Here is a 27,372-nt window from a genome sequence, read left to right as displayed (position 1 = left end):
CTGGGCAATGCTTCTGAAGCCTGGCTGTGCTTCCATTGCCCCAAGAGCTTTTGGAAACAGAGACCAGGCACATGGCAAGAGGGCTGGTAAGATAGACCCGGAAGCTCTAGCTTCCAGCCATCTTGGGGCAGACTGCACATTTTCTGTGAAGTTATCAGAGTGAATTATTTGATTCTTTTTTTATGTCTTGAGCAAACCCATGTCATCATTTTATTAATGTATTTGCAATTACTAGATAATGATTTTCAGTTTCGTGTGGTCTGTGATATGGGGACGCTTAATCAAATATCTGCATGATGGGCCTTTAAGTTCTCTGGGGCCAGAAGCTTTTCCCATCAATTAAGCTTCAAAGAAATGGGTTTTAGGCTCATCTACGACTGCATTTTTATGTTTCTTTCATGGCTCCCCTGCCTTCTCCTGGTGTCTTTGGAGATACAGGGAAATGTGATGTGCAGCTGAGGCATTTATTAGTGGGTGTGCAGAGAATGGGTTTATAATGGTTGTTACAAAATATTAAAGTGACTGCTTTGAAGTAGGACAATTTATGTTTCCATTACAGTCTCTTAGTGGTGCCCCCCCCCCACCCACATACACAGCGCCACCAGGAAGAGGGACATTTACTGTGGGCCTCGGGGACTCCCTGAGGTCAAGCCCCAGGAGGTGCTTCCTCCAGGGAGAGACTGAATTCACAAAATATTCCATACCCCACACTCACCGCATACCCTGGAGGAGCTGAGAATCTGAACAGAGTATTTCTCTGCTCTCTTGGGTACTCCTCCCCGGTACCAGGCTAGGAGCATCCCAGGTCATCGACTCCCAGAGAGAGGATACAGGTTATCAGACCCATTTTATAGATGAGGAAAAGAGGTTCAGAGACAGGTGACCTGGCAAGCAGGCCAGTGCTCCTCTGCTAAGACACAGTGCTTGGGAAACGCATGTCCACCACTCCAGCCTGTCCCGTGAGTATGTATAAGGGAGAACAAAAGTAAAAGATAACAGGTAGGGAGGACTCTGAACCACAATGATCCCAGTTCACACTCCGCTCCACACCTGGCAGAGCTCCATCCCAACCAATCAGGGAGAGAACAGACCCCAGTGGTCAAGCTTGGTTCCACCCAGAGCCCTTCATGCTGGGGCTTATATGTCACTATTTCTCTTCTCCTATCTCCACTTAGAAAAAGGGTTGGGTTTGCCTGCAGATTATAGAAGAAAAAGTAGGTCCAGATCTTCAACATATCGGCTTAGGACCAGACTTCCTCAACAGGACTCCCATAGCACAAGAAATAAAAGCAAGAATCAATAACTGGGATAGATTCAAACTAAAAAGCTTTCTCTCAGCAAAGGAAACTATCAGCAATGCGAAGAAAGAGCCTACAGAGTGGGAGAAAATCTTTGCCAAACATACTTCAGATAGAGCACTAATCTCCAGAATCTATAAAGAACTCAAAAACTCTACATCAAGAATTCAAATAATCCAATCGACAAATGGACTAAGGAAATGAATAGACACTTCACAGAAGAAGATCTACAAGCAATCAACAAACATATGGAAAAATGTTCAAAATCTCTAGTAATAAGAGAAATGCAAATCAAAACTACACTAAGATTCCATCTCACCCCAATTAGAATGGCGATTATCAAGAATACAAGCAACACTCTGGCCAGAGCAATTAGACAAACCAAAGAAATTAAAGGGATACGAATTGGAAAAGAAGAACTCAAACTATCCCTGTTCGCTGATGACATGATTATATATTTAGAGGAACCTGGAAATTCCACCAGAAAACTCTTAGAACTCATAAGTGAATTCAGTAAAGTAGCAGGTTACAAGATCAATGCCCATAAATCCAATGCATTTTTATACATAAGTGATGAATCTTCAGAAAGAGAAATTAGGAAAACTACCCCATTCACAATAGCCTCGAAAAAAATAAAATACTTGGGAATCAATCTCACAAAAGGGGTGAAAGACCTCTACAATGAGAACTATACAACACTAAAGAAAGAAATTAAAGAACACCTTAGAAGATGGAAAGATCTTCCATGTTCTTGGATAGGAAGAATTAATATTGTCAAAATGGCCATACTACCTAAAGTGCTATACAAATTCAATGCAATTCCAATTAAAAACCCAATGATGTACCTTACAGAAATAGAGCAAGCAATTATGAAATTCATCTGGAAGAATAAGAAACCCAGAATTGCTAAAGCAATCCTTAGCAGGAAGAGTGAAACAGGGGGTATTGCAATACAGATCTTCAACTCTTCTACAAAGCAATAGTAACAAAAACGGCATGGTATTGGTACCAAAATAGAAAGGTAGATCAATGGTACAGAATAGAGGAATGGACACAAACCCAAATAAATACAATTTTCTCATACTAGACAAAGGTGCCAAAAATATGCAATGGAGAAAAGATAGCCTCTTCAACAAATGGTGCTGGGAGAATTGGAAATCCATATCAACAGAATGAAACTAAACCCATATCTCTCACCATGCACGAAAGTAAACTCAAAATGGATTAAGGACCTCGGAATCAGACCAGAGACCCTGCAGATTATAGAAGAAAAAGTAGGTCCAAATCTTCACCTTGTTGGTCTAGGATCAGACTTCCTTAACAGGACTCCCATAGCACAAGAAATAAAAGCTAGAATCAACCACTGGGATAGATTCAAACTAAAAAGCTTTCTCTCAGCAAAGGAAACTATCAGCAATGCGAAGAAAGAGCCTACAGAGTGGGAGAATATCTTTGCCAATCATACTTCAGATAGAGCACTAATCTCCAGAATCTATAAAGAACTCAAAAAACTCTACACCAAGAATTCAAATAATCCAGTCAACAAATGGGCTAAGGAAATGAATAGACACTTCACAGAAGAAGATCTACAAGCAATCAACAAACACATGGAAAAATGTTCAACATCTCTAGTAATAAGAGAAATGCAAATCAAAACCACCCTAATATTCCATCTCATCCCAATTAGAATGGCGATTATCAAGAATACGAGCAACAACAGGTGTTGGCGAGGATGTGGGGAGAAAGGTACACTCATACATTGCTGGTGGGACTGCAAATTAGTGCAGCCACTCTGGAAAGCAGTGTAGAGATTCCTTAGAAAACTTGGAATGGACCCTCCATTTGACCCAGCTATCCCACTCCTTGGCCTATACCCAAAGGACTTAAAATCAGCATACTACAGAGATACAGCCACATCAATGTTCATAGCTGCTCAATTCACAATAGCCAGACTGTGGAACCAACCTAGATGCCCTTCAATTGATGAGTGGATAAAGAAACTGTGGTATATATATACAATGGAATATTACTCAGCCATAAAGAATGATAAAATGATGGCATTTGCAGGCAAATGGATGAAATTGGAGAATATCATGCTAAGTGAGATAAGCCAATCTGAAAAAGCCAAAGGACGAAAGATATCGCTAATAAGTGGAGGATGACACATAATGGGGGGGGGGGGGGAGGGAAGGGTTAGTGTTAGGGTTAGAGTTAGGGTTAGGGAGGGGGGCAAGTATGGAGGAAGGAAGTACTGTATAGAGGGTAAAGAGGGGTGGGAGGGGTGGGGGGAAGGGAAAAAAATAACAGAATGAATCAAACATTACTCTATGTAAATTTATGATTACACAAATGGTATGCCTTTACGCCATGTACAAACAGAGAAACAACATGTATCCCATTTGTTTACAATAAAAAAAATAATAAATAAATAAATAAATGAAAAGTGCTGGGAATGTTACCTCTAGGTTCAATCCCCTGTGCCAAAAAAATAAAAATAAAAACTTCTACAAAATGACTATTTAAAAAAAAAAAAAAGAATACAAGCAACAAACAGGTATTGGTGAGGATGTGGGGAAAAAGGTACACTCATACATTGCTGGTGGGACTGCAAATTAGTGCAGCCACTCTGGAAAGCAGTGTAGAGATTCCTTAGAAAACTTGGAATGGAACCACCATTTGACCCAGCTATCCCACTCCTTGCCTATACCCAAAGGACTTAAAATCAGCATACTACAGAGATACAGCCACATCAATGTTCATAGCTGCTCAATTCACAATAGCCAGATTGTGGAACCAACCTAGGTGTCCTTCAATTGATGAATGGATAAAGAAACTGTGGTATATATATACAATGGAATATTACTCCGCCATAAAGAATGATAAAATTATGGCATTTGCAGGCAAATGGATGAAATTGGAGAATATCATGCTAAGTGAGATAAGCTAATCTCAAAAAACCAAAGGATGAATGATATCAATAATAAGTGGATGATGACCCATAATGGGGGGGTGGGAGGGGTTAGTGTTAGAGTTAGGGTTAGGGTTAGGGAGGGGGGCAAGAATGGAGGAAGGAAGGACTGTTTAGAGGGAAAAGAGGGGTGGAAGGGCTGTGGGGGAAGGGAAAAAATAACAGAATGAATCAAACAACATTACCCTATGTAAATTTATGATTACACAAATGGTATGCCTTTACTCCATGTGCAAACAGAGAAACAACATGTATCCCATTTGTTTACAATTAAAAAAAAAAAAAAGAAAAAGAAAAAGGGTTGAGTTTGAATGAAGGAAGCTTCCCAGTGGAGGCAGTGGGCAAGTCTGTGACCATGGAGTATTGGTGTCCAAGTAAGCAAGTGCCTTTCTTTGGCATCTTGGATTCTTGGCATTAGGGCCATGAGTGTCTCAGTAGAAGGAGCTATAGACCAAGTTTTTTGTTTGTCCATTTGATCATTTCTTCATTTATCTGGCACATAGTGCTCGTCATGTACCAGGACCCCTGCTGGCTCTCAGTCCATGAAAGGAAGGACATGGTGGACAAGTAAAGAATCAGAGATAATTGGTGCTCTGAGAACACACAGGAAGAGGCTGAACCTAGCCAAGAGTGGTTACGAAAGCCATATGCCAGCTAAGACCCAAAGATGATCAGGAGTTTTCAAAATGCAACAAGGTCATGAATGTGGACCAGGGCCCCAGGTGATGTCAGGGTTCTTGGAAGAACTGAAGGTGTCTCCAAGTCCCCAGGAATGGCGTGTAACTGGGACCAGATGAGACTGGAGAGGAGACCAAGCCTGTCAAGGAGAGTGCTGCAGGCCACCGGAGCAGCTCGGGTCCACCCTGAGAGCAGTGGGGAATCCCAAAGATTCCCCCAGCTACTAAGTGGAAGACAGTAGGGGGTAGGACCAGAGCCGGAAGGCCAGCTGGGGTATCATGGTCATCAAAGAGTGTTAATAGTTTCCTAAAATAGAGACATAGGAGTGGGTCAAGAGATGCTTAGGAGGCACAAATGGCCTGAGCTGGGCTCTTCAGCTGGGGATAGATGGAACGTCAAGGCAATGCCATGCATGTAGTTTGGGCAGCAGGGGCGTGGGTACAGGGGCCTTAGCTGAGGTTGGGATGTAAAAGTAGGAGCAATCTTGATGATAACTTCCATCTGGTCCATGTGGAGTCCAGGGGGCAAGGGGTAATAGAACATATCAGACTTGTGGCAGAGTGTAAGGTCTGGAGTCAGGAGGGGCCTAGTGGCAGAGGCGAGTCCTGGAGCTGTGCTCATGTCCTGCTCACATAAGCTGGTCCAAAGATGTGCTGGCAGACCCCACAGACAGCTCCCCACAGGTGACTCAGAAGACTTAACTACTTATCCAAGCAGCCAGTCTCATGCTCATACACATCCTGTGATACTCAAATACCCCCAAAACCCCTGTACCAGATGCCCTCGCACACGTACTTACCACCCAACACACATCTAGGGCCACATACGTATGGGTGACTTCTAGGCCAGAGTCATGACTGTTTTCAGTACTTACTCTCCATTTCTTCAGAGCATCCCTCAAATGCCCACGACATATATAAGGAGCTATGTAGCACTTTAAAAACTAATTCCACTGAGTTAGGTGAACTTGGAAAAGATGCTTCCTGGCCTTCTGTTTGCTTTCTAGTGAATGGAGTAGCAGTCCTTAGACATCTGGTTCATAATTCAAACTCGGATCCAACTGAAACAGGGGGCACGAGCCGGGCAAAGAATTCCCTTAGAAACAGGTGGCATTTTAAAAATCATTCTTGCTGGTATTCCCTTTTGGCAACCCAGCTTTTAAGTCAGCCGACTCTCTCATTTTACATTTACTTTCAGTTCTTTGCTCTTTTCTGTGATCCATTAGCTCTACTGAGTCATTTAAAAGCTATAATCATGGCCGTTCACTCAGGTAGATGCGATCCAGATAAGTGGACCCAGATCCACTCCTCCAAGACATCTTGGGCTCCCATCAGTACTAATGCACCCCAATTAAACAAGCAGAGCCAGCGGCCACAGCAAGTTTTACCTCATCTCCTTTTAAAAACTAGGTGAGGTATTTGCACAGATTAGTTGTAGAAGATTGTTTAGGTGCAATTCTTAGTTGGAAAATGTACTGTTGGCTTTGTCATTTGGGTCACAGGCAAAGCAACTCCAAACTCGAATACAATCTTGATTTCCCTCCATGGTTTATCTGAACATCCTGGGGCAGATTGTCAGGAGCCAAGACCTAGCTTGCCTGCCTCAGCCTCATGCTCATGAAAGAGCAGGTTGAGGGCTCTGGACCTTACTCAGGGGCTGCTTCCCCAAGTAGAGAACTGAGTGTAGGCCTTGCCCAGTTGCCAAGAGGGTCCCATTCCTGCCCCCCACCCCCAAGTCAGAGCACACCATCATGATAGGGCAAATCATTCATCCCTTATATTTTATTCCTTTATATTTTTATTTATTTTTACGTGGTATGGATCAAACCCAGTGACTCAGTCACGTTAGGCAAGCGCTCTACCACTGAGCCACAACCCCAGCCCCTTTTTGTTTGTCCTCTTTGAGATTTTTAACACCCAAATCAGAGCAGTGAATGATGAAAAGTAAAGTATAGGGTCTGGACCTTGATTGCCCCATAAAGAGAGGGAGCTACCTGGGAAGACTTGCTAGAAGTAAAGGAGACACAAACAATCCCAGAATTAGTCAGGACTTGAGGTACCAAGAGGATATCTCAGTAGAGGATCCCAACTAAGCAAGGCCGGAGGAAGTGAGGCTGGGCCTATCTAAGGAGGACCTGCAACTAGACTATGAAGCGAGGTTGCAAAAGGGTCCCTGCTGATTCCTTCTGAACAGGAGGCCCTTTGTGTCCTTTTCTATGTCCTGTGATCCAAACCGCCAGGACTATGGAAGTCAAGTCCCAGCCATGCCTGAGTCTTCACTTCAGTCCTTGAGACCAAGAAAGACCCAAGACGGGAGAAGGAGGTGGAGCAGGCCAGGGTGTGGTCTGTGAGAGGCGCCTTGGGCCCTGTGCACTCAGGGGTTCCCTGGGGGGTGCCACTACTAGGGCCATGGCAAACCCTAACCAGGAATAGACTAAACAGTCAGCCACCTTCATACTAGTGCCTCTGAGACAAGAGCCACCCACTGCCAGCCATGCCTCCAAAATAGGAAGTAGGTTCCAGGTAGGCACAGCCACCAGGTATTTCAGAAGCCTTGCTCCAGGGCTGGCATGGACAGTGGCCTGAACCATGTCCTCCTAGCTTCTGAGCTTCCTCCACACACTTCTCTGGAAGAGCTTGTGGGAGTGAGTCAGGATTGGGGGATCTCCAGGGCAGTGGGTGTCCCCTGACTCTCAGGCTCTGTCATTCTTCCATCTAAGGCTGCTCACCAATACCCCCACACACATGTGGCATCCTCCCCAGAGACCCCAGGCCTGAGATGTCTAACAAACTACAGCACCAGGGAAGGTGGGCAGCCCAGGTCCTAGCAGATGGGATGCTCAGCCCAGGTGGTTCACTGACCCAAGGCAGAGTCCAAGGCTTCAGTAACCACCAGGGAGCCCCCACCTTCCTCTGTCCCCATGTACCCAGGCCTGGGCTTGTCTGACAATAAGACTCTCTACTCAAAGCAATGGAAATCTTTCAGATATTGAGAAACATAAGATTGCATTTCAAAATAACATTTAAAAAAATAACATTTTATTGAAGTACAGGACATATAGAAAAATGAACAAGTCATAAGCATATGGCTCAATGAATTTCCACAAAGAGCGCATCTGTTTAACTAGCACCCATATCAGGAGGCAGAATGTTACCAGTCCTCAAAAGTGTCCCCAACACCAAGATCCATTCAGGTCCCCACCCAAGCATAACCAATGTTCAGTAACCTTTGGAAAGAGAGAGTGACAATCAGAAAAGGAGCTAAAAGCAGCGTCATTTAGAGGAATCCCCAGGAAGAAGGGAAATAGGAAGAGGAGAGCAGTGGCCAGAGGGTCAAGTGTAGAAGAGAATGATCCTGTGAGTATGGTGGGCCACTGACCAACCGTGATATAGTGCTGCACTTACAACACAAAGCAACCACCCAGGAATTTAATCATCTCAGTTGCAATATCAGCTCATAACTGGGATCATTTCAGGAATTTATACCCAAAGGAGGACAAAATTACTAGTAGAATTGAACAAAGAGATCACCCATGGACTCTTAGGCATCTTCCTGCCCTAGGTAATGCCCTGGGACGCTGTGAGGCAGAGGTCAAACATGGGGCATTGAAGGACCCTCTTGGCTCAGGCCAGGGCCTGGCTCTCTTCATCCTTCCCCAGAATAGCTGTCCTGAAGAGCATTCCACAACATGGCTCTTTCTAGAATTTCTTGCCCATCCCTCCACCTGATCCAGGAGGCCATGCCCAGTATCAGACCTCCCGGGATAGGTCAGGAGAGGGTCAGCCTCTGTCTCACAAGAAAATGGTGAGATATCCACAAAGTTTGCTATCCACAAAGTCGTGGATAGCAACTTTGCTTCCCTGAAGGGACACTTGCCCTAGAAATTGGTTGCAGGTCACTTCTCTCAATTAAAGGCCTGGGAAATCCCCATCATTATGACCTCTATATTTCCAGATGCTGGATGAGGTGATTAACCTAGGCTGTGGCAGGAAAAGGCAGGCTGCGCCATGTGTTTGTGATAAGAATTGCCCCGTAAAAGGTCCTGGTACCTGAGCAGGTTTTCAACATCTTCCTCATGCTGTAGAAAATCCCGTCCTCTCCCATCACCGCCTCCTTGATCCTTTCCCTAAACTTTATTCCTATCTCCTGGGGTTCCTTTGCAAGAACTGGAAGGCTGGAACTAGAATAGAAGGGAGGTAGAGATGAGTCAGGAAAAGCCTCCAAGAATGTGAAGCACAGAATTCCAGGCAGGTGATAACCCAGCTCCACAGACAGGACTGTTTTTAATGGGGGCAGAGGGTGCCACGGATTGAACTTAGGGGCACTCGACCACTGAGCCACATCCCCAGCCCTATATTGTATTTTATTTAGAGACAGGGTCTCACTGAGTTCCTTGGCACCTTGCTGTTGCTGAGGTTGACTTTGAACTCACCATCCTCCTAACTCAACTTCCCAAGGGGCTGGGATTACAGGAGTGTGCCACCGAGCCCGGCTGTTCCTGGGCCTCAGTTTCCTAATCCATAAATGAGGAATCTAGACTACATCATTCCAAAACCTTTACCCCTGCTCTTGGGGTCTGCAGCCTGTGAGGTATGATGAACAGACTGTGTCAGAGCCTCCAGGAAGCAAACAGGGTGGGAAAATAAGTCTGGACTGAGTGACTGGCACAGGGCCACTGTCACTAGAATGCACACCCAGATCCACAGCTCTGTGGGCAAGGGTGTGGCAACAGGAGGCAGAGATAGATAGCAAGAGAGAGAGTGTATGGAAGAAAGAGATATGTACATGTGGAAGGAGTTATTTTCCTCTCTGCATTTGCCCCTATACTGGGTAATGTAGGCCTCCAGAAGAAATGAGACCATTTCTTAGCCTACTCTTGAAAAATCCTACCAGGACACTATATTTATTAAACAAAGCACCATAGTTTAAAAAAAAAAAAAAAGTCAAGTTGAGAATTCGATTGTCTCATTTAACTGATGGCTCCTGTTTTTATTAAGAGCCATTAGCGTCATCAAGTCAGGTTTCTTGAACCCCGTCAGGTGAGGCAATATAGTACATTTCTCACCATTTGCCCTTCAATGTGGAAGGTTCTTTTTGAAATTTTTAACACCCAAATCAAAAGAAACAGGTAAATATATCCTGAGGCAAAAGAAGCTACCTCACAGACTCGGGTGCAGAGACACCTGCCCGGGCTCTGAGGTGTGAGGATGTACTTCGAGTCCCTTCATGGGAGAATCCTGAAGTGTCCCTCTCACTCCTGGGTCCTGTGGGTCCTGAATCCTTTCAAAGCATCTGGACCAGGCAGCGAGGAGGCCATCTTGGACTCTGAGAACTTATGGACATGGAGGGTGAAGAGCCAGCTGAAGCGACTTCTCAGCGTGGGAATGTAATAAGAGGCAGCCCATCTGCAAAATCCCATCCAGCCACTGCTTGAGGAGTGAAGCCCTTAGATGCCATGCAGACAAGCTGCATCTGGAATAACTCACGTGGCAGGGGGTGAGGGGTTTTCTGAGGGCTCAGAGGAGCTGCACACCAGTGACCTCTCCCAGCAGCACAGACACATTCATCTGTGGGCCACTGTCTCCTGAGCCAGGGCCTGCTCAGAGGCTCAGAGTCTCCAGGTCAAAAAACCCACATATTCCACCTGGGTCTGACTTATACACGCACAAGGGTTTCTACAGCTCCCTCACTGGCTGCCCAAATTCTGATAAGTTTCCGATATGGACAATGCCCAGGCCATGGGGCAGCCAGTGGAAGGAGCCTCTTACACTCCTCCGGCACCTCTAGTACTGCATAGGAAGCAAAAGTTCCTCAAAACACTGGTGCTCTTGAGCCGAGTCATTGTGAAGCTTTGTTTTGTTTTGACCTGGGATTTACCGTCAGTTATCCAAGACAGAAAGGTTAAAACAATCCTTCAAATCTCAGGAAATTCCTGAGCCCTGTCAGGTCTAAAACCCTGTGTGCAGGCAGTTCTTCTCTTAAATGCCAGTTTCTACGAGCCCACATAAGGGCACAAATCCCCAGCTTTTAGCAAGAGTCATTTTCAGAGGCCATCCAGAGGTAATGTCCCCCTAACATCTCTTCTAAAGTAAATGTCCCTGAGCCCGACAAAGCTGGTGCAGGTGAAATGTGGTATTTGAAAGCTCCTTCCAGGCACCAGTCTGAAGTCCGTGCAACCCTCACACCAGAGGAGGACAATTGCTGCTTGTTGTCTTTAAAACCCAGGAGCTCTTTGGCTTGACCCAGAATCTGACAGTTGCTGTGTCTGAGAAAATAGCCCTGAGACACTGGGAGAAGAAACCATTGCAGGCCGCCCCAGCTGAGACTGTCCCATGCCCATTCTCCTCACTTCCTAGCCTAGCGCTGTGATCTGCCTTCCGGGAGGTGTCCTGGAAGGACAGAGATGGGATAGAGCCTAGTTCTGGGGAAAGGCAGACCGCAGGCAGGGAGGCGGGCCCTCCTCAGTGAGGGTTGTCCTCTCCATCCCAGGGGACCAGATATAGCCTTTTCCTCAAGGTCTGCTGCAAGCTGTCCTCCTAGAAACCAGGAGTCTCGGTGGCCAAGTGTGGGACCCTGCACACTCTGCTTCCCTTCACACAGGCATCCACAGCATATCCACAGGGACACATACACACTTCACCACATACACACTTAACAATCACAGCACCCAGTAAGTAAGGCCACAGATTCGGGCCTTTCATACCATCACTTGTCTTTAACCCCATCAGACCTGAAGTTCCCATTTTATAGCAAGTCTTTTGTAAAACTCGCTTTACTATCTTAAATGAATGTGTCTTATCAACAGCAGTGACACAAAAGAGAAATGCAAGAAACATGATGAGCATGTATATAGTGTTTGGACCCTGGTTACGTTCAAAGTGCAACACACCCATGCTGAGATCCCCGTGAATGCAAGAGCTGCAGCTAGAACCTGTTCCAGGTGTGCTGTGCTGGCAATTTGAGTCCCCAGCTGTCACTGCTTTGGGAGGAATGGTTCTCCAAAGTGGTGACTAATTTTTAGAAAACTGGTAAACAAAATTTATACTTGATAGCCTAGATGCATCCTTGAAAAGTCCTTGCCAAACCCTGGGGTGGCGGGATGGAACTCGTGTATAATATAGTTTCAATTTAGGCTAATATGTTAGTGACTACATCTTTCACTTTCATGGGACATTTAAAAACTCATATGAAAATATAAGGAATAAACACATAAAATAACAACTCATGAGACACCAGGCCAGCAGCAGGATTCCTAGGATCCCTAGTCATTAAGTGCCACTAAGTCTCCCCAATCATTGTGACAACCAAAAGCACTACCGTGGAACTCCATAGGGCCTCCTGGGGAGCCCAGTGCCCTTCTTGAGACCATTCATGTGGATTCCCAGCATGTGCAATAAGTCCACGTGGGAACAAAGTGCTTCCAGGCCTGACTCCTAAGCCTTACTCATTACTGTATTACCCACCTCTTCAGAACATAGCCACAGCCTCAGACCCTGCTGTGGCTCTGGGGAAGCATCCTGCCACTCAGCCCCGGGACCACTCAAAGACCACTGCAGCTTAAAACTAAAACAGCTACATATCCAGTCATAGCTGGTACCTAAGGAGCCAAGATAGTGCTATCTCAACAGCAGGACTTTCACCACAGTTAGATTTTGGGGGGATGAAGTCTCCCAGTGAGGAATCAGGACGGCAATCAATAGAATTACACAGGAGGTTGGGGGTGCCCCTACTCTCTTACCCCTCCACCCCTCCATCATCTGGTCCTGCTTCTCTGGATGTGGGTGATGGGTAGCTGGGGGAAGTGAGCAGGGACTGGACTTCCAGACAGGGCAGCGTGGTACCTGAGCCTAGAGGCAGCCAGTGGCCACCTTCATAAAGGTATCCATGATTTATTAGGGAGCCTAGTTGTGTGTGGTTTTACCACTGACACAACAGTGAAAAAATAAAGTCCTTAATGCCAGGAGGGTTTTAGCATTTATTCAAGTTTTCAAACATTACTCTTTTCTTTCTAGGGCCACCTGATAGATGTGCCAGTCAGTCATAAAAAGTATATGTGGATCCCTCTCTCAGGAATCCAACCAATTTTGCCTTCTCTAATAGGAATAAAAGAGAGGATTGTAAATGTCAAACAGCAGATTGTATAGCAACATCAATTGAACCAGGCATTCATGAGCAAATGTACCATTTATCTAACAAAGGTCTGAGTGGTTTTGTTCATTTAAATTACCTGAAGCTGGGGTGAAAATGGAGATGAGGGTTTGTCTATTTGGAGGGTTTGGAGTGAGCTCTATGTGCAGTACAGTGCACCTGGGGACCAGGTAGGAAAACGTGTGTGTGTGTCATGTCGGATGCAGGGTTAAAGGCCCTGGAGAGCCTTTGATGTGCAGATTTTGTTTATGGTCCCCACATGGGTCTCATATCTTCAACCCAGATAATTCAAAAGCAACTGGGATTGCAAATGTGAACAGTCCAGGAGAAAGACCAGATGGAGAGCTTGCCAACCCAACGTTGCTCTTTTGAGTTCTGGAAGGACAGAGAGCTACATCCACTAGGGCCCAGTCACATCTAAGAAGAGGCTGCAATTTGCTTTCCCTCAGCCACCCCTGGCTGCCCTTATACCAAAATTCTGGAGCACAGGAGCATGGCATGGCTAAATGCCAGCTGGTGACCTTTGAACATTCAGCAGTGCCTGTGACAGCTGACAGTTCTGCACAGCAAGACAGAACCCAGTCCTGTGTCCATGCCCTCCTTTCCCTGCACCTGTAGGCTGGCCAGTTAGTGAGACCAGCGCATCTCTGCTGTGCGGGGGAGCAGGAGCCAGGAAGTGACAGGAAGGAGCTATCTCTGAGTCTTAACTCAGGGGAGGCACCCCCAGGTGTGGCCCAGGGTATCTTCCTTACTTAATCCCTGGTGGATGTCCCTTCCAGTCAGTTCCTAAGTCAAGTGAGCCTTGTTGGAAGGGCCAGATAAACTTGTTTGCGGAAGGACTGTTTCCCAGTGTAGTCAGTGACCTGTCCGTTTCAGAGTCACCAGAGACTCTGTTAACACCCAACCTTCCAGTCCTCACTCTAGACACTCTAGAGGTAAGGCCCAGAATTTGCATTTTTAGTTGGAGTCCCAAGTGATTCTGATGCAAACACAAATTTGAGTTCCTTATAAAAACATTCCTCATTAGTTACTTTCCCTAAAGCTAACAGCTCCCCCCGTGACTTCAGCCAGGCCTGACCTGAGGTTCCTCTAGGAAAAGTTGGGATAAGCAAGTCCTTCCTTCTGTTTTGTGTGTGTGTGTGTGTGTGTGTGTGTGTGTGTGTGTGTGTGTGTGTTTCGAGACCTCTTTGCCATGTGGTTGAAAGGACGTGAACTAGCGTCAAGAGACCCAGGTTCTAATCCAAGATCTGCCACCAGGCATCCCCAAGGTTTGGGTCTCTTCCCTTCCCTCTATCTAATGAGTCTTTTGGGCTCACTGTGCTTATGGTGTTGGGACTAGTGAGTGAGGAGGTGACCTATGCAAAGCACTGGGTGACAGAAGGAGCAGGAGGCAGGCCCAGCTCTTCCAAACCTGTGGGCAGGCAGCAGCTCCTGGTGAAGTTGTGTCCACCATGGGTCACGATGACTGTGTGCTCTAAGAGAGTGGCCAGAGTCACCCACAAAGACAGGAGCACAGTCCTTGCTTCAGAACACTGAGTCTGTGGAGGAGACAGGACAGAGAAAAATTCCTCAAGGCCCGAATGGTTTGGAGGGGACAGGAGCAGTTCCATGGAGTTGGACCTTGGCAAAAATATTTAAGAAGTCTGATTTGAGGAAAAGGTCTTCCAAGAGGGGGTCACCTGAGAACAAAATATGCAGGCAGGCTTTCCAGCAGATCATGGGTTGTTGGTGGAGCAAGTCTGGAGAAGCCAGTGGCTCCAGGGAAGGCCAGAGGAAAGCATAGACACCTGCACAGGATGCTGAAGTCCAGGGGAAAGTGACCAAGCTCCAGTCAGCTGTGGGTCACCAGGTGGCCAGACTTCATGCAAGCGTTCAGGGAACATGAGAAGACAGGCTCAAGAGTGCTTCACAGACTCCTGGATTTTCAGCTTTTTGTGACTTGGTCCACAGCAGCAGGGGAATGGCATCATTTTAGCTAAAAATGTATCCAAAAAATAAGCCCATTGGTTTTGGCATTTATTGTTAATTGAATTTTCCCAGAAATGGCAGCCGAAAGATTGTTAATGTTCATGAATTTACATCAAGTTAAACATCTGTTCCTCTTAAGCTAAACTCTAGCAAAGTTACGGCAGCTCATAAATTAGATCTGGGAGTAAAATACTTCTCGCTCTTTGCACAGCTTAGCGGTTTCAAAATAGACCTCAAAATGACACATGGCAACTGAGGCCCATGTAGCGCAACCACGTTCATCTGTAAGGTTGGTGCCAGACGATTACGCACATTTTTGCTTCAGCAGTAAAGATCTCAGCTTTGTCTGGGTAGCATGTGATACTGGTTCTCAGACTGACTGGGAACATGTGGGAAGCCATGCTGTTAATATCTGGGGAGAGCTCAGAGCCTGCGCGTGAGCAGACTCAACAGAAGCCAAGAGAATGGGAGCACATCCGCCTCTCGCTGGTCTGGGTTTTTCCCAGGTCTGGTTCTAGGGAGCTGAGCTCTGGTCCCTGGCCTGCCTGGAAGGAACCATGCCACCCTGTCAGGTAGAAGAAGGACTAGAGTCCAGTGAGTGTGGCCCAAGAGCATGGATGGCTACTGTGTGGTTTCTGAAGTGCTGGCATGTGTAGATTTGGGGAAGTGAGTTGCCTATGCCACATTTGGTGGCACCTTGGAGTATGACCCACAGCCCCCACCCAGCACTTCCTTCTGTCCCCTCCCCTGCCCTTAGGTCCTCCCCATCCATAAGGGCGATTCTGACAAGAATGAAAGATGAGCTTGCTCACGACGTCACTTCCCTGCGTTGGCATTCCCCTCTCCAGTAAGACTAGGATTTACGGTCTCCTGAGAACGGGGCTTCTGCCCATGAGGAAAATTCTGGTATCCTGGAGACCATCAGGGCTAGGGTCTTCATTGTGGCCTTGGCTTCCTTCAAAGCCACTCCACCCTCACATGCTTACCTGTGTCTAAAACTCTCCCCATGCACAGAGGGTCCCCAGGGTCATCTTTGTGCTCATTTACTGAGCAAAGCCCAGCCAAGTCATCAGGCCTTTCCTGAAGCTACGCATTGGCCGAATGTACCCGTGGGCCTCCCCAACTGGCCTGTTTGCAGAGCTGTCCGGGCTTTGTCCTGGTAGCCATGGTCGGACAAGAGAACTGAACATTTCATCTGCCTCCTCTCCAGAGGTGTTTCCTAGGGACCTGCCTCATGACCACTAGAGGCAGCTTGAAGGAGACTTTCCTATGCAACCTAGTATCCAAGTCCCTCTCTGTCTAACCACTTTGCCATCATCCCTAGCTTGGCCATGCCAGAGATCACTCTGTAGGAAATCCACTGGGTGAGGAAAGACTCACACCCCCTGGCCAGCCAGGAAGGTGTATCCGTGAGCAAGGCCACAAGTGCCACACCTAGGAGCTGATATGATAGAATGACACAGGACCCCAGCAACCTCCAGAGTCTCAGACCTTCATCACTGTGGCTCAGGGTGCCTGGGGTTGTTCCCTCAAGGCAGAGCTCCAGTCACTCTCCAAGTCACCTCTCTCCCCTCTCCACAAGAGCCCACAGTCTTACAGGCAACAGACATTTAATGCACACTGTTTATATGCAGGCACTGGGCCAGGTGCTGGGGAGGCACCTGCAAAGGCCAATCCTGCCCTGAAGAGGCTTGCTGTCTAATGAGGTGCCTGACAATCAGCATTAGCTAAATAAGCTTCTAACAGAAGACCAGAGAGGTGCAGGGAGGGGGATCAGGGGCAGTGCATGAGGGACCTCTTCAGCCAGGGACTGGCGTGTGGGAAAGGGAGGCTGGCAAGGAAGATGAAAGAGCTGGGTGAGAGAATGGTTGGGGGTGGGAGTGGCATTAATCAGCTTTTCATTGCTGTGACTGAGATATCCATGAGATTCTTGGCTCATGGTTTCAGAGGTTCAGTCCGTGGTCAGCCAACTGCATTGCTCTGGGCCTGAGTGAGGCAGAGCATCATGTTGAAGATGGCAGAGGAAAGCTGCTCATTCCATGGCAGCCAGGAAGCAGAGAGAGAGGAAAGAGCCAGAGACAAGATATATAATCCCCAGTGACCTACTTCCTCCAGCCAGGCCCCATTGCCTGTAGTGACCACCCAGTTGGTTCATTCAAATTAGTAATTTATCAAATGGATTAATCCACTGATAAGGTTACAACTCTCATAACTTAATCATTTCACCTCTGAACATTCTTACATTAACAGGAGATTTGGAGGAACACCTCATATCCAAACCGGAACAGGGAGGGAAGAGGAAGAACAAGAGACAGCCCCTTTTCCAGCCTTGTCACCAAGAAGGTGCCTCCAAGGCATGGGTCCTGAGCACATGGCCTATCCCACTCTGGGTTAGAAGCTGGACTTCCTACTGCCTGTCTGTCTTGCCCACATTCTGCCACACCCTCCCTCCCCTTGACTGGAGTTCTCTGGCCCCACCTGGGCTGGAGTTTCACCTGCCTGCCACAGAATAAAGATGGTCTCTTGGGGGCATGACCTAGCAGGGGCACAAGTGGCTGATGGAATATTCACAATGTCTCCCTCGCTTCCTTTTGTTTTGCAACAGAAAGTGTTCCTTTGACGGACACTTCATTCCAGAGGCAGCTCCCTGTTTCCTATCTCCCTTGGCTTAAAAATTAAACGTAGCCATGCCCGTGCTCTTCGGTGTGGAGGGAGAGCGGCCAGAATGGGAGAGCATTAGAATCTTCAAAGAGGGACAATTATTGAGGGAACTAGATTAATGAGGTGTCATAACAACTTAGCCAGATCTGCGACTGACCTTTCTCATGGAGAACGGACTTGATAAATGTAGTTCATTACCAAGTTCTGACATGAAAATAGGATCACACTCTGGGCTCCTCAGCAGACTGATCAATATTTTATCTGCCAAAGCAGGCCTGGCCTGGGAGCAGGAGGAGCCCCACAGCACATGTGTGCTGGCAGAAGCCCGAGGCCAGAGCCAGGGGCTGGCCAGGCAGACCCTGCTGCGTGGGGTGACCCAGGCCAGCAAAAAGGTGTCTGGGCCCTACCATTGGCCTTTGAGGCTGGCCAGCCTGAGAGGACTCAGAGATGAAAGGGCCCTAGGTAGTGGGAAGGAAGGGAGGAAATCCAGGACATGTCCCTTCTTCTATTGATCCATAATTGCCACCTTGTCTCAGGCCCTATGTCGAAGGGAACAAAGACACATAAACCGCATCCCCTACTTACTTGGGGCAATGAGCACATTTCATCAAAATGTGGCCTGGGAATGCACACCTGTAATCCCAGCTACTCGGGAAACTGAGGCAGGAGGACTACAGGTTTGAGGCCAGCCTGGGCAACTTAGTGAGTCTGTCTCAAAATCAAAATAATGAAAGGGATGGGGCATAAAGAAGAATAAAATTATGTCATTATCAGGAAAATGAATGGAACTTGAGCAAGTAAGCCAAACTCAGAAAGCCAAGGGCACATGTTTTGTTTAGTTTTCTCATTTGTGGAAGCTAGAAAAGAAAAAGGAAAGAAAAGGAAAAAAGATGCGTGGGGGAGATCTCATGAAAATAGAAGGGAGACAAATAAAGTAGAGGAAAGAGACCAGGGAAGGGGGGGAGGGGGGAAGGGAAATACCGGGGACTGATATTGACCAAATTATATTGTTATAACATGTGCACGTATGACTATGTAACAATGAATCCCACTATTATGTAAAATTATAATGTACCTATAAAAATATGGAACTAAAGGGGGTTGGGGAATGTAGCCATGTAGCATGTACGAGGCCCTGGTTCCATCCTGATTACCACAGAGAGAGAGAATCCTTAGTTGTGTCTGGCCACATGGATGTTTCCTCTCATCTTTTCTCTATGTTGGGACCTGGTAAGGTGGTGAGGGGCCTAGGGCCTCACAGCCAGTCCAAGTCCAAAGGTCTCCTGACTCCCTGGCCAGTGCTCTGTGACAGTTGTTCCTCATGTGTTAGTCTCAGGTAGACACAGCAACCTATGATGACAAGGCCCAGACCTCAAATCATGGAAGGATCACACCACCCCTGGATCCATCAGTGGGCACGTTAACAGTATTCCAAGTCTGCCCCAAACCCAGGCTGGACCATAGGGTCCCTGGCAATGGTAACTGGGCCTCTGTTCAGGCCTCCACACCAAGGGTTGCCAATTTCATTCTCAACACTAGGCTGGTCAATATCTATGGAGCACTAGGGAGGGGTGTCAGGGTCGCCAAGCCTCTGCTGTATACCCTTCAGGGAACATCCCCCTGGAGGAGCCAAGTGTGCTGAGGTCAGGCCCAAGATTGGACCCTGCCCTAGTCCACAGAGACCACATGTCCTTCCCCCAGGCACCCATACCCCACCAGTAGGGTCAGGGCACAGACAGTGACAAAGTTGGGGAATGCTGGTGTAGATTGGGTGACATTTAGCAAGATGAAGTGAATGAGTGAGCTATGTAGAGACTTGGGTAAAGAAAATTCCAGATGGAGGAAGGAGTCAATAAATGCAAAGCCTCCAAGCCAGAGCATGCTCCAGGGGTCAGTACTGCTGAAGAGCCTTCTCCCACCATACCCTCCCTCTCAGTCCCCTGTGTGTACTTGCTGGTGGGTGGGCAGGGATGACCCATGGGAAGATGAGAAAGATGTGACCCTTGGCTATTGACACTCTCTTGCCAAAATTTAGAAGAATTTAAGAAAGGCAGGAAGAAAGTCAGAAAATAGAAGCTGGGGAACCCAGGCCTCACAGCCCACACACAGCAGGCCAGCTGGCTACGTGCATGAACTCATTGTGCTAATGGGCCCCTCCTCGTCACTTGGGCAGAGGGGTTGGCTTAACCTCTGGCCAGCAGTGTGTTGGCAGCAGCTGCCTCTGGGAGATAGATTATGGTTGATTTATTATATTTATTTATTTCTCTCTATTTATACTCATAAGTGCTTTCCAAGCACTCTTTGATGGGCATATATTTATTTTATGACAAGAAAACTGTTTAGAACTGGAAGCAGGGCAGGGAGCCTCTAGCTAAAGACCAGGTTAGGCACAATTGCAGAGCTTCACATGGGTAAGCCACTCCTGTCTCACCCCACAGTGAAACCAGGGGCATCATGAAGAAAAACCTAAAACAGGAATTTGGTGGACTCTCTCAAGGCCAAGTCCTGCCTCCGGGAGGAAAGCTTACCTTCAGATGGAGCTGGAAGTCATGGTTTTGGGGGCATCTGCCTCTGGGAGGAAGAGGGCAGGAAAGGAGGTCCTCCCTCCTCCATTGGCCCCTGAACCTGTGGGATTCAGGTGACAGTGGCAGGGATTTCTGGGAGGCCCAAGAGGAGATCAGAAATACTGGACAAACAACTTCATGATTTGACTTTAGACAAAGTCCTCTCTTGTGACTCATTTTAGTATAGCTGCTCCTGGGATGAAGAAGGATTTAAGATTCTCTTCCAGATACTCCTTCTCATTTGCACAGGACCCCAGTGGCCAGCAGCCACCTGATACAGGGAAGTCCTCAGTTAAGGAAACAAAGGACAAAGGGAGCTTGGAACTGAGAGCTGCAGTAGCTGGCACCCGCCCCTGGCTCCCACACTTGCCCACAGCCTCAGGGGTTCTGCCTGAGCTGCCGCACTGCCCTGTCCCACATTGCCTCATCTTGCTGTCGCCCAGCTGACTCCCTCCCACCACTGGCCCTCTCGGACCTCCAGATAGGCTGGGTCATTAGCTCCTGCACACGCCGACCTGCTGTCTGCAGCACCTTCCCTCTTCGCCCTTCTCCCACAACTCTTCCTCATCCTGCTTATTCCTGCGGGGCTTCCCTCCTCTTGGCTTCGTACACTCTCCTCTCACAGGCACCCGTGATGCTGGGCCCTGGAAGCACCTAAAGTCTCCCCACACTGCCCGATGTCTGGCACACAGCTTGTCAATAAGTGAAGGTGAATGACAGGAGGGGCCTGGCCTGGTTAGAGGGCTCACTGGTCCTGGTAACTTGGGGCACCTGTCCCCCTAAGCCCCAGGTTGACTTCTAAACATGTGGCAGTTGCCAGGGTAGAGAAGCTGGAAGCACTCAAGCTCACAGTGGGCTAAAAAGATGTGAAAGGAGGGCAGAAACTGCAAGAGTTGTCTCAGCAGGACCCACATGTGGCGTCCCCCACCTGCCAGTGTGGGTGGTGTTGACCAGCTGCAGACCCCTGGTGCAGGACCTCAAGCAGCTCAGAGCAGTCTATGCCCCACTACAGTCCATGAGGAAGGTTGAGTGACCTGCAAGAATGAGATGTAACCTGGCCTGGTCTGGCCTAAGCTTCAGGGTGCCCTGCTGTGACAAGTTCTAAGATCCTCATTACCAGCAGCATTTCTGAGACGAGCCTCCTATTAACTCCAGCTGTGCACACCAGCTTCCCAGCATCTCAGTACAAGTGCCTGCTCCCAGGGAAGCCAGTATGGGTCCTGCATCGCCATTCACCCGACAGCTCCTTCTTCATTCCTATTCTGTATCCCCACTTGTGGCCCATTTGCCAGAACTAGATTCCCTTCTTTTGGGGGGTGGAAGGTAAGGGACCCAGAAAGAAGAAATAGCCAGCAACCAGTTCCACCTTCCTGTGGGCAGGAGTATCTCTGTAGTGGGGCAAGGCCACCATGTTCAATACTGCATAGCCATTCAGACTTGAGGACTAGGTTTGCCAACTGGAATCCCAAAGAACTCCCAAGAATCAATAACCTACCAGGCAAAGAAAAAAACAAAAACGGGGTGTTAGCTAGGGGATAGGAGAGAACCATTCTTGACAGAGCATGGAGACTCCCAGGGAGCAAATAGATTTAATTATATTGAACACAACAATTGATTTTTTTTTTCTAAATAAACATGCAGAAGGAAATGGTAACAGGCATCTGTTCCTGATGGGAATCAACTGACCCCAAATTGGAAGAAAATCTAGAAACACAAACAAATGCAAGAGACAGTGTTTGGGACACCCAGACTTGTCTAGTGAGAGAGGGTGGAAGGAAGAGAGAAACGACCCGCACACCCACCCATCCTCCTCTTCCCCTCTGACTAGCTTTTTGTGGTTTTTCAGCAAATGTGGATCTAATAACAAGGGAGAGAATAGAGACCATTCTTTGAGCCCATGCTCAGTGCCAGGCCAGTGCAAAGCCCTTTGTGTGCATGTGTTAGTTACTCCTTAAAACCCGGCACCCTGCCATCCCCACTTCTCAGATGAAGTCACTGAGGGCCCCAGGTCATGCAGCCCAGTAGCAGTGAAGCGTAGACTCAAACCCAGTGTCCCCTGAAGCCACACTCTCCAGCACTGCTTTCTACTGGTGCCTTGAACTGGCCTTGAAAGCAAATGGAAGAGGGCTAAGCCTCAGACAGTCCACTCCCAGCAGCCTGGGCCGGATGGTGAGAAGCCATTCCCACGCTCCAGGATTGAGCAAAGCCAGAAGCAGGAAATGCTCCATCCCCCAAGGAGGTGGGGAAGCAGGGCAGGAGGGACTGCGCTACTCTGACATCCTGGAGCCCCTGTTTATGAGCTTTGCCCTGTGTGGTGTTCATCCTAGTGGCCCGTCACCAGCAAGATAAACTATGTCGTGTCACAGTGCATCACAGGCCTCATTTGCCAAAGCACTGTGCGATTCCGATGCTGTTCAGCGAACACGCCTGCGATAAAAGGCCTAAGAGTAATAGGCTATGTGCTGCGGGTTTAATTTCGTAAAGCTTCCCTTTGTTTCTTGGTCATGGACTTGTGTACACATGTTTGTTTTCAAGTAATCCAGCTCTGGGAGTGTACCTAATTACCTTAAGCAGGGCTTATTAGTCCTGTTAACTAAGACTCCCTAATCTATGAAGCCAAGTATTCAAAAGCAGCCTTTAAGGTAGGATTAAGACAAAAGCGAGCTATTATAAAATGGAATCGGGGCCGGCTTTCCTAAAGCTGCTGTGGGGCTACCGCTGTAAATTCTGCAGAATTTTCCTGTTCCATCTGGCGTTCACTCTCCTACAGTAGGTGCTCAAGAAATATTCACAGGACAGACAGACAGGTTCCCTCCAGCATTTGCATCACATGCAGCATTTATTAAATACTCACAAATATTCGTAGGATGCCTGGGTGGACAGACAGACAAACAAGTCCCATCTACTATGGTTGCAAGATTTGCTTCACAGTAAATGCCCAGTGACTCCCTGTGAGTAGCACGCATGAATGGTCCTACGGAGAAAATATTCTCTCATCACAGGACACATCTTGCTGTAACAGCCCCATCTTCTCTTCCAGGTGACACGTGCACCATGGCTGGCTATGCCCGCCTGAAGAATGTCCTTCTGGCGCTCCAGACTAGCCAGCAGTCACTCCAAGAAGGGGATAACAGACAAGACCCTGCTTCCCAAAAGCGTCTCCTGGTGGAATCTCTGTTTAAGGACTTGGATGCCGATGGCAATGGCCACCTCAGCAGCTCTGAACTGGCTCAGGTGGGTACAGCAATCAGTGAAAACCAAGTTATAAAGTTATAAAGGAATCCAGTTTTTCACTCCGCACATACATAGAAGAGACACAGAGATCACAGGAGGCCAGTGGATTGTAACTCTCTGTCAAGAGCACCCAGGAGGCCCCTCTTCCGCCCTCCTGGGAATCACAGTCTGTGATCAACACCTCTGAGAACATCTTACAATCAAAGTTATACTCATTTCCCACCAGCCCCTTCAGCCACTGTTTATAAACACTGTGACACCCGTCAGCAGCTGACAAAACACTATCCTGCTGAGGGGCTGGTGGCTGATGTTTTAATTAGGAAACCAAACTTTCCTCCTTGGGTCCTTTACTTTCCTCAGCAGAAATATCTAAAGGAAGCAGTGCTTGGTTTCCAGCAAACATCTCTGGAACTCTATCCTGGGGGTCCCCAAGTCCTCTGCTCAGTGACAACACGATTCTTTGGTGGCCAAATATCAGCAACCCAAACCCCAGCCTTCTTACTTGCAGGAGGCCCTGAGTCCACCCCAAAAACATTTGTCTGGGGAAGCACTTGCATTGAACCCTGTGGCTTGTGTCCCTCCCCAAAGGTGTCCCTTGGTCCAGCTGCTGTGAGGGTAGTCACAACTGCAGCACAAAAAGCAAGGAAAGACTGACCTTGCTCCCTGGGGCCAGGGGGAGGGTCCTGATGGCAGAAAGGCTGGCATGGGCCTGAGGAGTCTGTATTCCTGCTTCCGCTCTGCTGTTTCTAAGAACCTGAGGCCCTGGAGGCACACGAGCCAGGTGCAAAGATAAGCAAGAAAGTGAGGTCAGCATCCCCATGCCTGGAGTGGACGGGGGCAGCTCGGCCCCAGAGACTACAGAGCAGCCACCCAGAGCAGAGATGACAAGGATGTGTCCCCACATTTGTGCCAGAGAAATCTTAACCATGGTAGAGTGACCTCATCAAGGTAGTGACCTGGTCACCAGGAAGGACTGGGGAGGGAAGTACCTTGACTTGGCACTGAGCCAGGCCCTTTGCCTATGGCTAGTAAGCATGGACAAGTCCCTTACAATGTAGGACAGTGACTGAGAGTACAAACTTCAGAGCCACACTCTGAAGGTCAAGGGCTGCTTCCAGCTTGTAGGAGCTGGTGGTTCTTGGGGGATGAATGGCCTTGCTTCACTGGGCCTCTATTTCTCATCTGTGAGCCTCAAAGGGTCATCATGAGGATTAAAGGAGCTAAGATAGCCTTAGCCTAGTGCCTGGCACGTTGGCGTCCACAACAGACAACTGTGGCCATCATTGTCGTCTTCGTCCTTTCCTCCTTGACCTTTCTGCTATAAGGTGGAGATGCCTATCGTCCCACTTCACAGATATTTTCAGAGGAAACTGAGGCTCTAACAAGTCAAGCAGCTTGCTGTAGTTGTGATCACTGGCGGAAAAAGATAGCACACAGGTGCAACCCATGGGGTCACTCCATATTCACCTGCCCTCCTCACAGCACCAGGTGTCTCCCACCAGGAGGCTCTACGTGGTCCTCTCAAGGTCAGCAGGGAAAGCAGGCACCCACAAAACCCAAGTGAGAACTAATGACCCAAGCCCAGAGTGCAGGCTTCTTGCTCCAGCCAGGCCAGGATCTGATTCCTGGGAGCACCTGAGGAATCTCAGATGACTCCACTCTGCTCACCCACACCTCTGCAGCACACACAGACCAATGCATCCCGAGGGGCCTGCTGCCCATGGCCTCCAGGGAACCAGCAGGTCACCACTTCATTCAGCTCTTGGCCCCTGCTCTGGCTAAGACCCCAAGAGGCAGTGCCAGGGACCCATAGGTGACCTGAGCTGCTCTGGAAAAGCCCAGGTCCTGTTAGTTACAGCTACCTGTGGGAAGAGCCACCTGGTAGTTCCCTACAGTACAACTTGTACAGGGAGCAACAAGGTCAGGTGACATCAGCTTACCCTGGACAGAGGCAGCTGTGGGCACTTAGCACCCAGCTCCACACAGCTCCCAGGTAGCTACCAGGTAGACAGAACCTTCTTGGGAATAGTGCTGTAATCTAGCAGAGACATGGCCTGAGGCATCTGATGCCATTAACAAGCATGGTAATTGGACTATGATTTCCTCTTTAAAATTTAATATATTTAAAGTCCATTTCATAAATCTGCCAAGCAAAGCCCAGCTAACGTGGGTCTTTCCTTGACGCTGAATCAAAGGCACTGGGGAAAAACTTGTCGGTCCTATGAAAAGTTAATCAATTTCCAATGCAGAAATAGACAAAGGGAAATTTCTGTCTTCGAAAGATTGATCTCAGGCGTTATGGTTGATCTCCCTTTTATCGAATTCTCTCCCTTGCTGGGTAAGGGGTCATTTTTTTGACATTATCACATTAAATTGCCTTTAATATAACAGGGCAAGCTGAGAATGTTAAGCAAAGAGAAAACAGTTTTGCTTTCCTCTCCCCTTCAAAATAAAACAAAATCATTTCCTCTCTTCTGAGATTTCCTTCTGAGTATTTTCCTGTGCTCCCTGCTTCCAGCTCCAGCCGAGTGAGGATGCCTGAAATCTCTACCCTTAGTTACCTTTTGGCATGTGGCTGACCGTGCTTGGGGTGGAGAGGTCTGTGTCCTGCAGCCCAGACCATGACCAGAAAGGAGTTCACGAGGGCCCACCAGTAGAATGGGGCTCAGGCCTAGTCAGTAGAATGTAGCTGCCCCTTTCTGGGGGTGCCGTGGCCAGGAGGTGCTCTTCTGACAGAGGTAAGGACTGGGGGTGCAACAATGAGGCTGTGACCACCGTTCTGTGTGACAGGAGCCAGGGACCTCGTTCCCCGCACTGAGGCCAGCTACATTTTGGTGGGTTCATTTGATCAGAACCCTTCTCTTCTCTTTGCCCCATAAATAGCACAAAGGGGTAAGCCAGGTGGCCACAAAGATCCTTCCCATCTTACACTGTCTGGGGTCTGTCTGCCCAGACAGGGAGAGGACAGACATGAGCTCTAGTACAGACTCTGTTCCAAACACACCATGACCTTGGGAAAGTCACTTCCCTCTTGTGGCCTCCATTTCCTCATTTACAAAAGAAGAGAATCAAACAAGACAAAAATCCAAGCCCTTCAGGTGGTTTATAAGGCCCATGGAGCTTCCCCGAAGCCCCCACTGGGCCTGAGCCTTTTTCCAGCGATGTCCATGACCCTGAACTCACTTGTGGCTCTGGCCTTGTCCCCTCCTCACCCCACAGCACATGTTGAAGGAGCAGGACCTGGAAGGGGACTTTCTGGGGTGCACGCCAGGAGACCTCCTCCGATTCGACGACTACAACAGTGACAACTCCCTGACCCTACGCGAGTTCTACACGGCCTTCCGTAAGTCAGGCCCTGCCTGGCCTCCCACAGGCACAGAGGCCCATTTCTGCAGATGCTCCTGCTGGTGGTGGTGGGCCTGCAGGCTGTCCTGTTGTCTCCCTGGTGGGCTCTTTGAGAGATGGAAGTGTTGAGTTTGTTTTGCAATAAACCCGTGATGTAAGAAAAGGGTTAAAGGAAAATGGGCGGAAACAGGGAGGGCTCACCCTGTTCCTTTTGGGTAAAGATTTTTCTCATGAGGGACCCAGGAGTGTGACTGAAGCAGAACTGGGAGGGGGTTTCTGTGACTACACAGGGCAGGAGCAGATTCCAGGGCTATCCTTGGGCTGGCTCTACAAGGGATCAGTGCCTAGGGCAAAACCCTCAGGAGGCCTGGAGACTTGGCAGAAACCATCCACGGACAATGGAGAGTGAAGGTTCAACTTGAGGCAAGGCACAGGATCCCCAGGGAAGCACAGAAAACAGGTGCTCTTATGGCTATGGAGGAAGTACTCTGGGTGGCCCATGTTGCAT

General features: G+C 48.2%; 1 protein-coding gene across 1 annotated transcript in view; it reads left to right on the top strand.

Annotated features, from left to right (window-relative positions):
• Positions 1-27,372, top strand: part of FSTL4 (follistatin like 4) — a 399,917-nt gene that overhangs the window by 250,902 nt on the left and 121,643 nt on the right. Inside the window, exons 4-5 of the mRNA XM_079144143.1 lie at positions 23,326-23,519; positions 26,739-26,862. Of these exons, the coding sequence (XP_079000269.1) occupies positions 23,326-23,519; positions 26,739-26,862 (318 nt within the window). The remainder of the gene's footprint in view (positions 1-23,325; positions 23,520-26,738; positions 26,863-27,372) is intronic.

The sequence above is a fragment of the Sciurus vulgaris genome (genome assembly GCF_902686455.1).
Source record: "Sciurus vulgaris genome assembly, chromosome: 6".
NCBI classification, from domain to species: Eukaryota; Metazoa; Chordata; class Mammalia; order Rodentia; family Sciuridae; genus Sciurus; species Sciurus vulgaris.
This window is presented reverse-complemented; position numbering and strand designations above follow the sequence as displayed.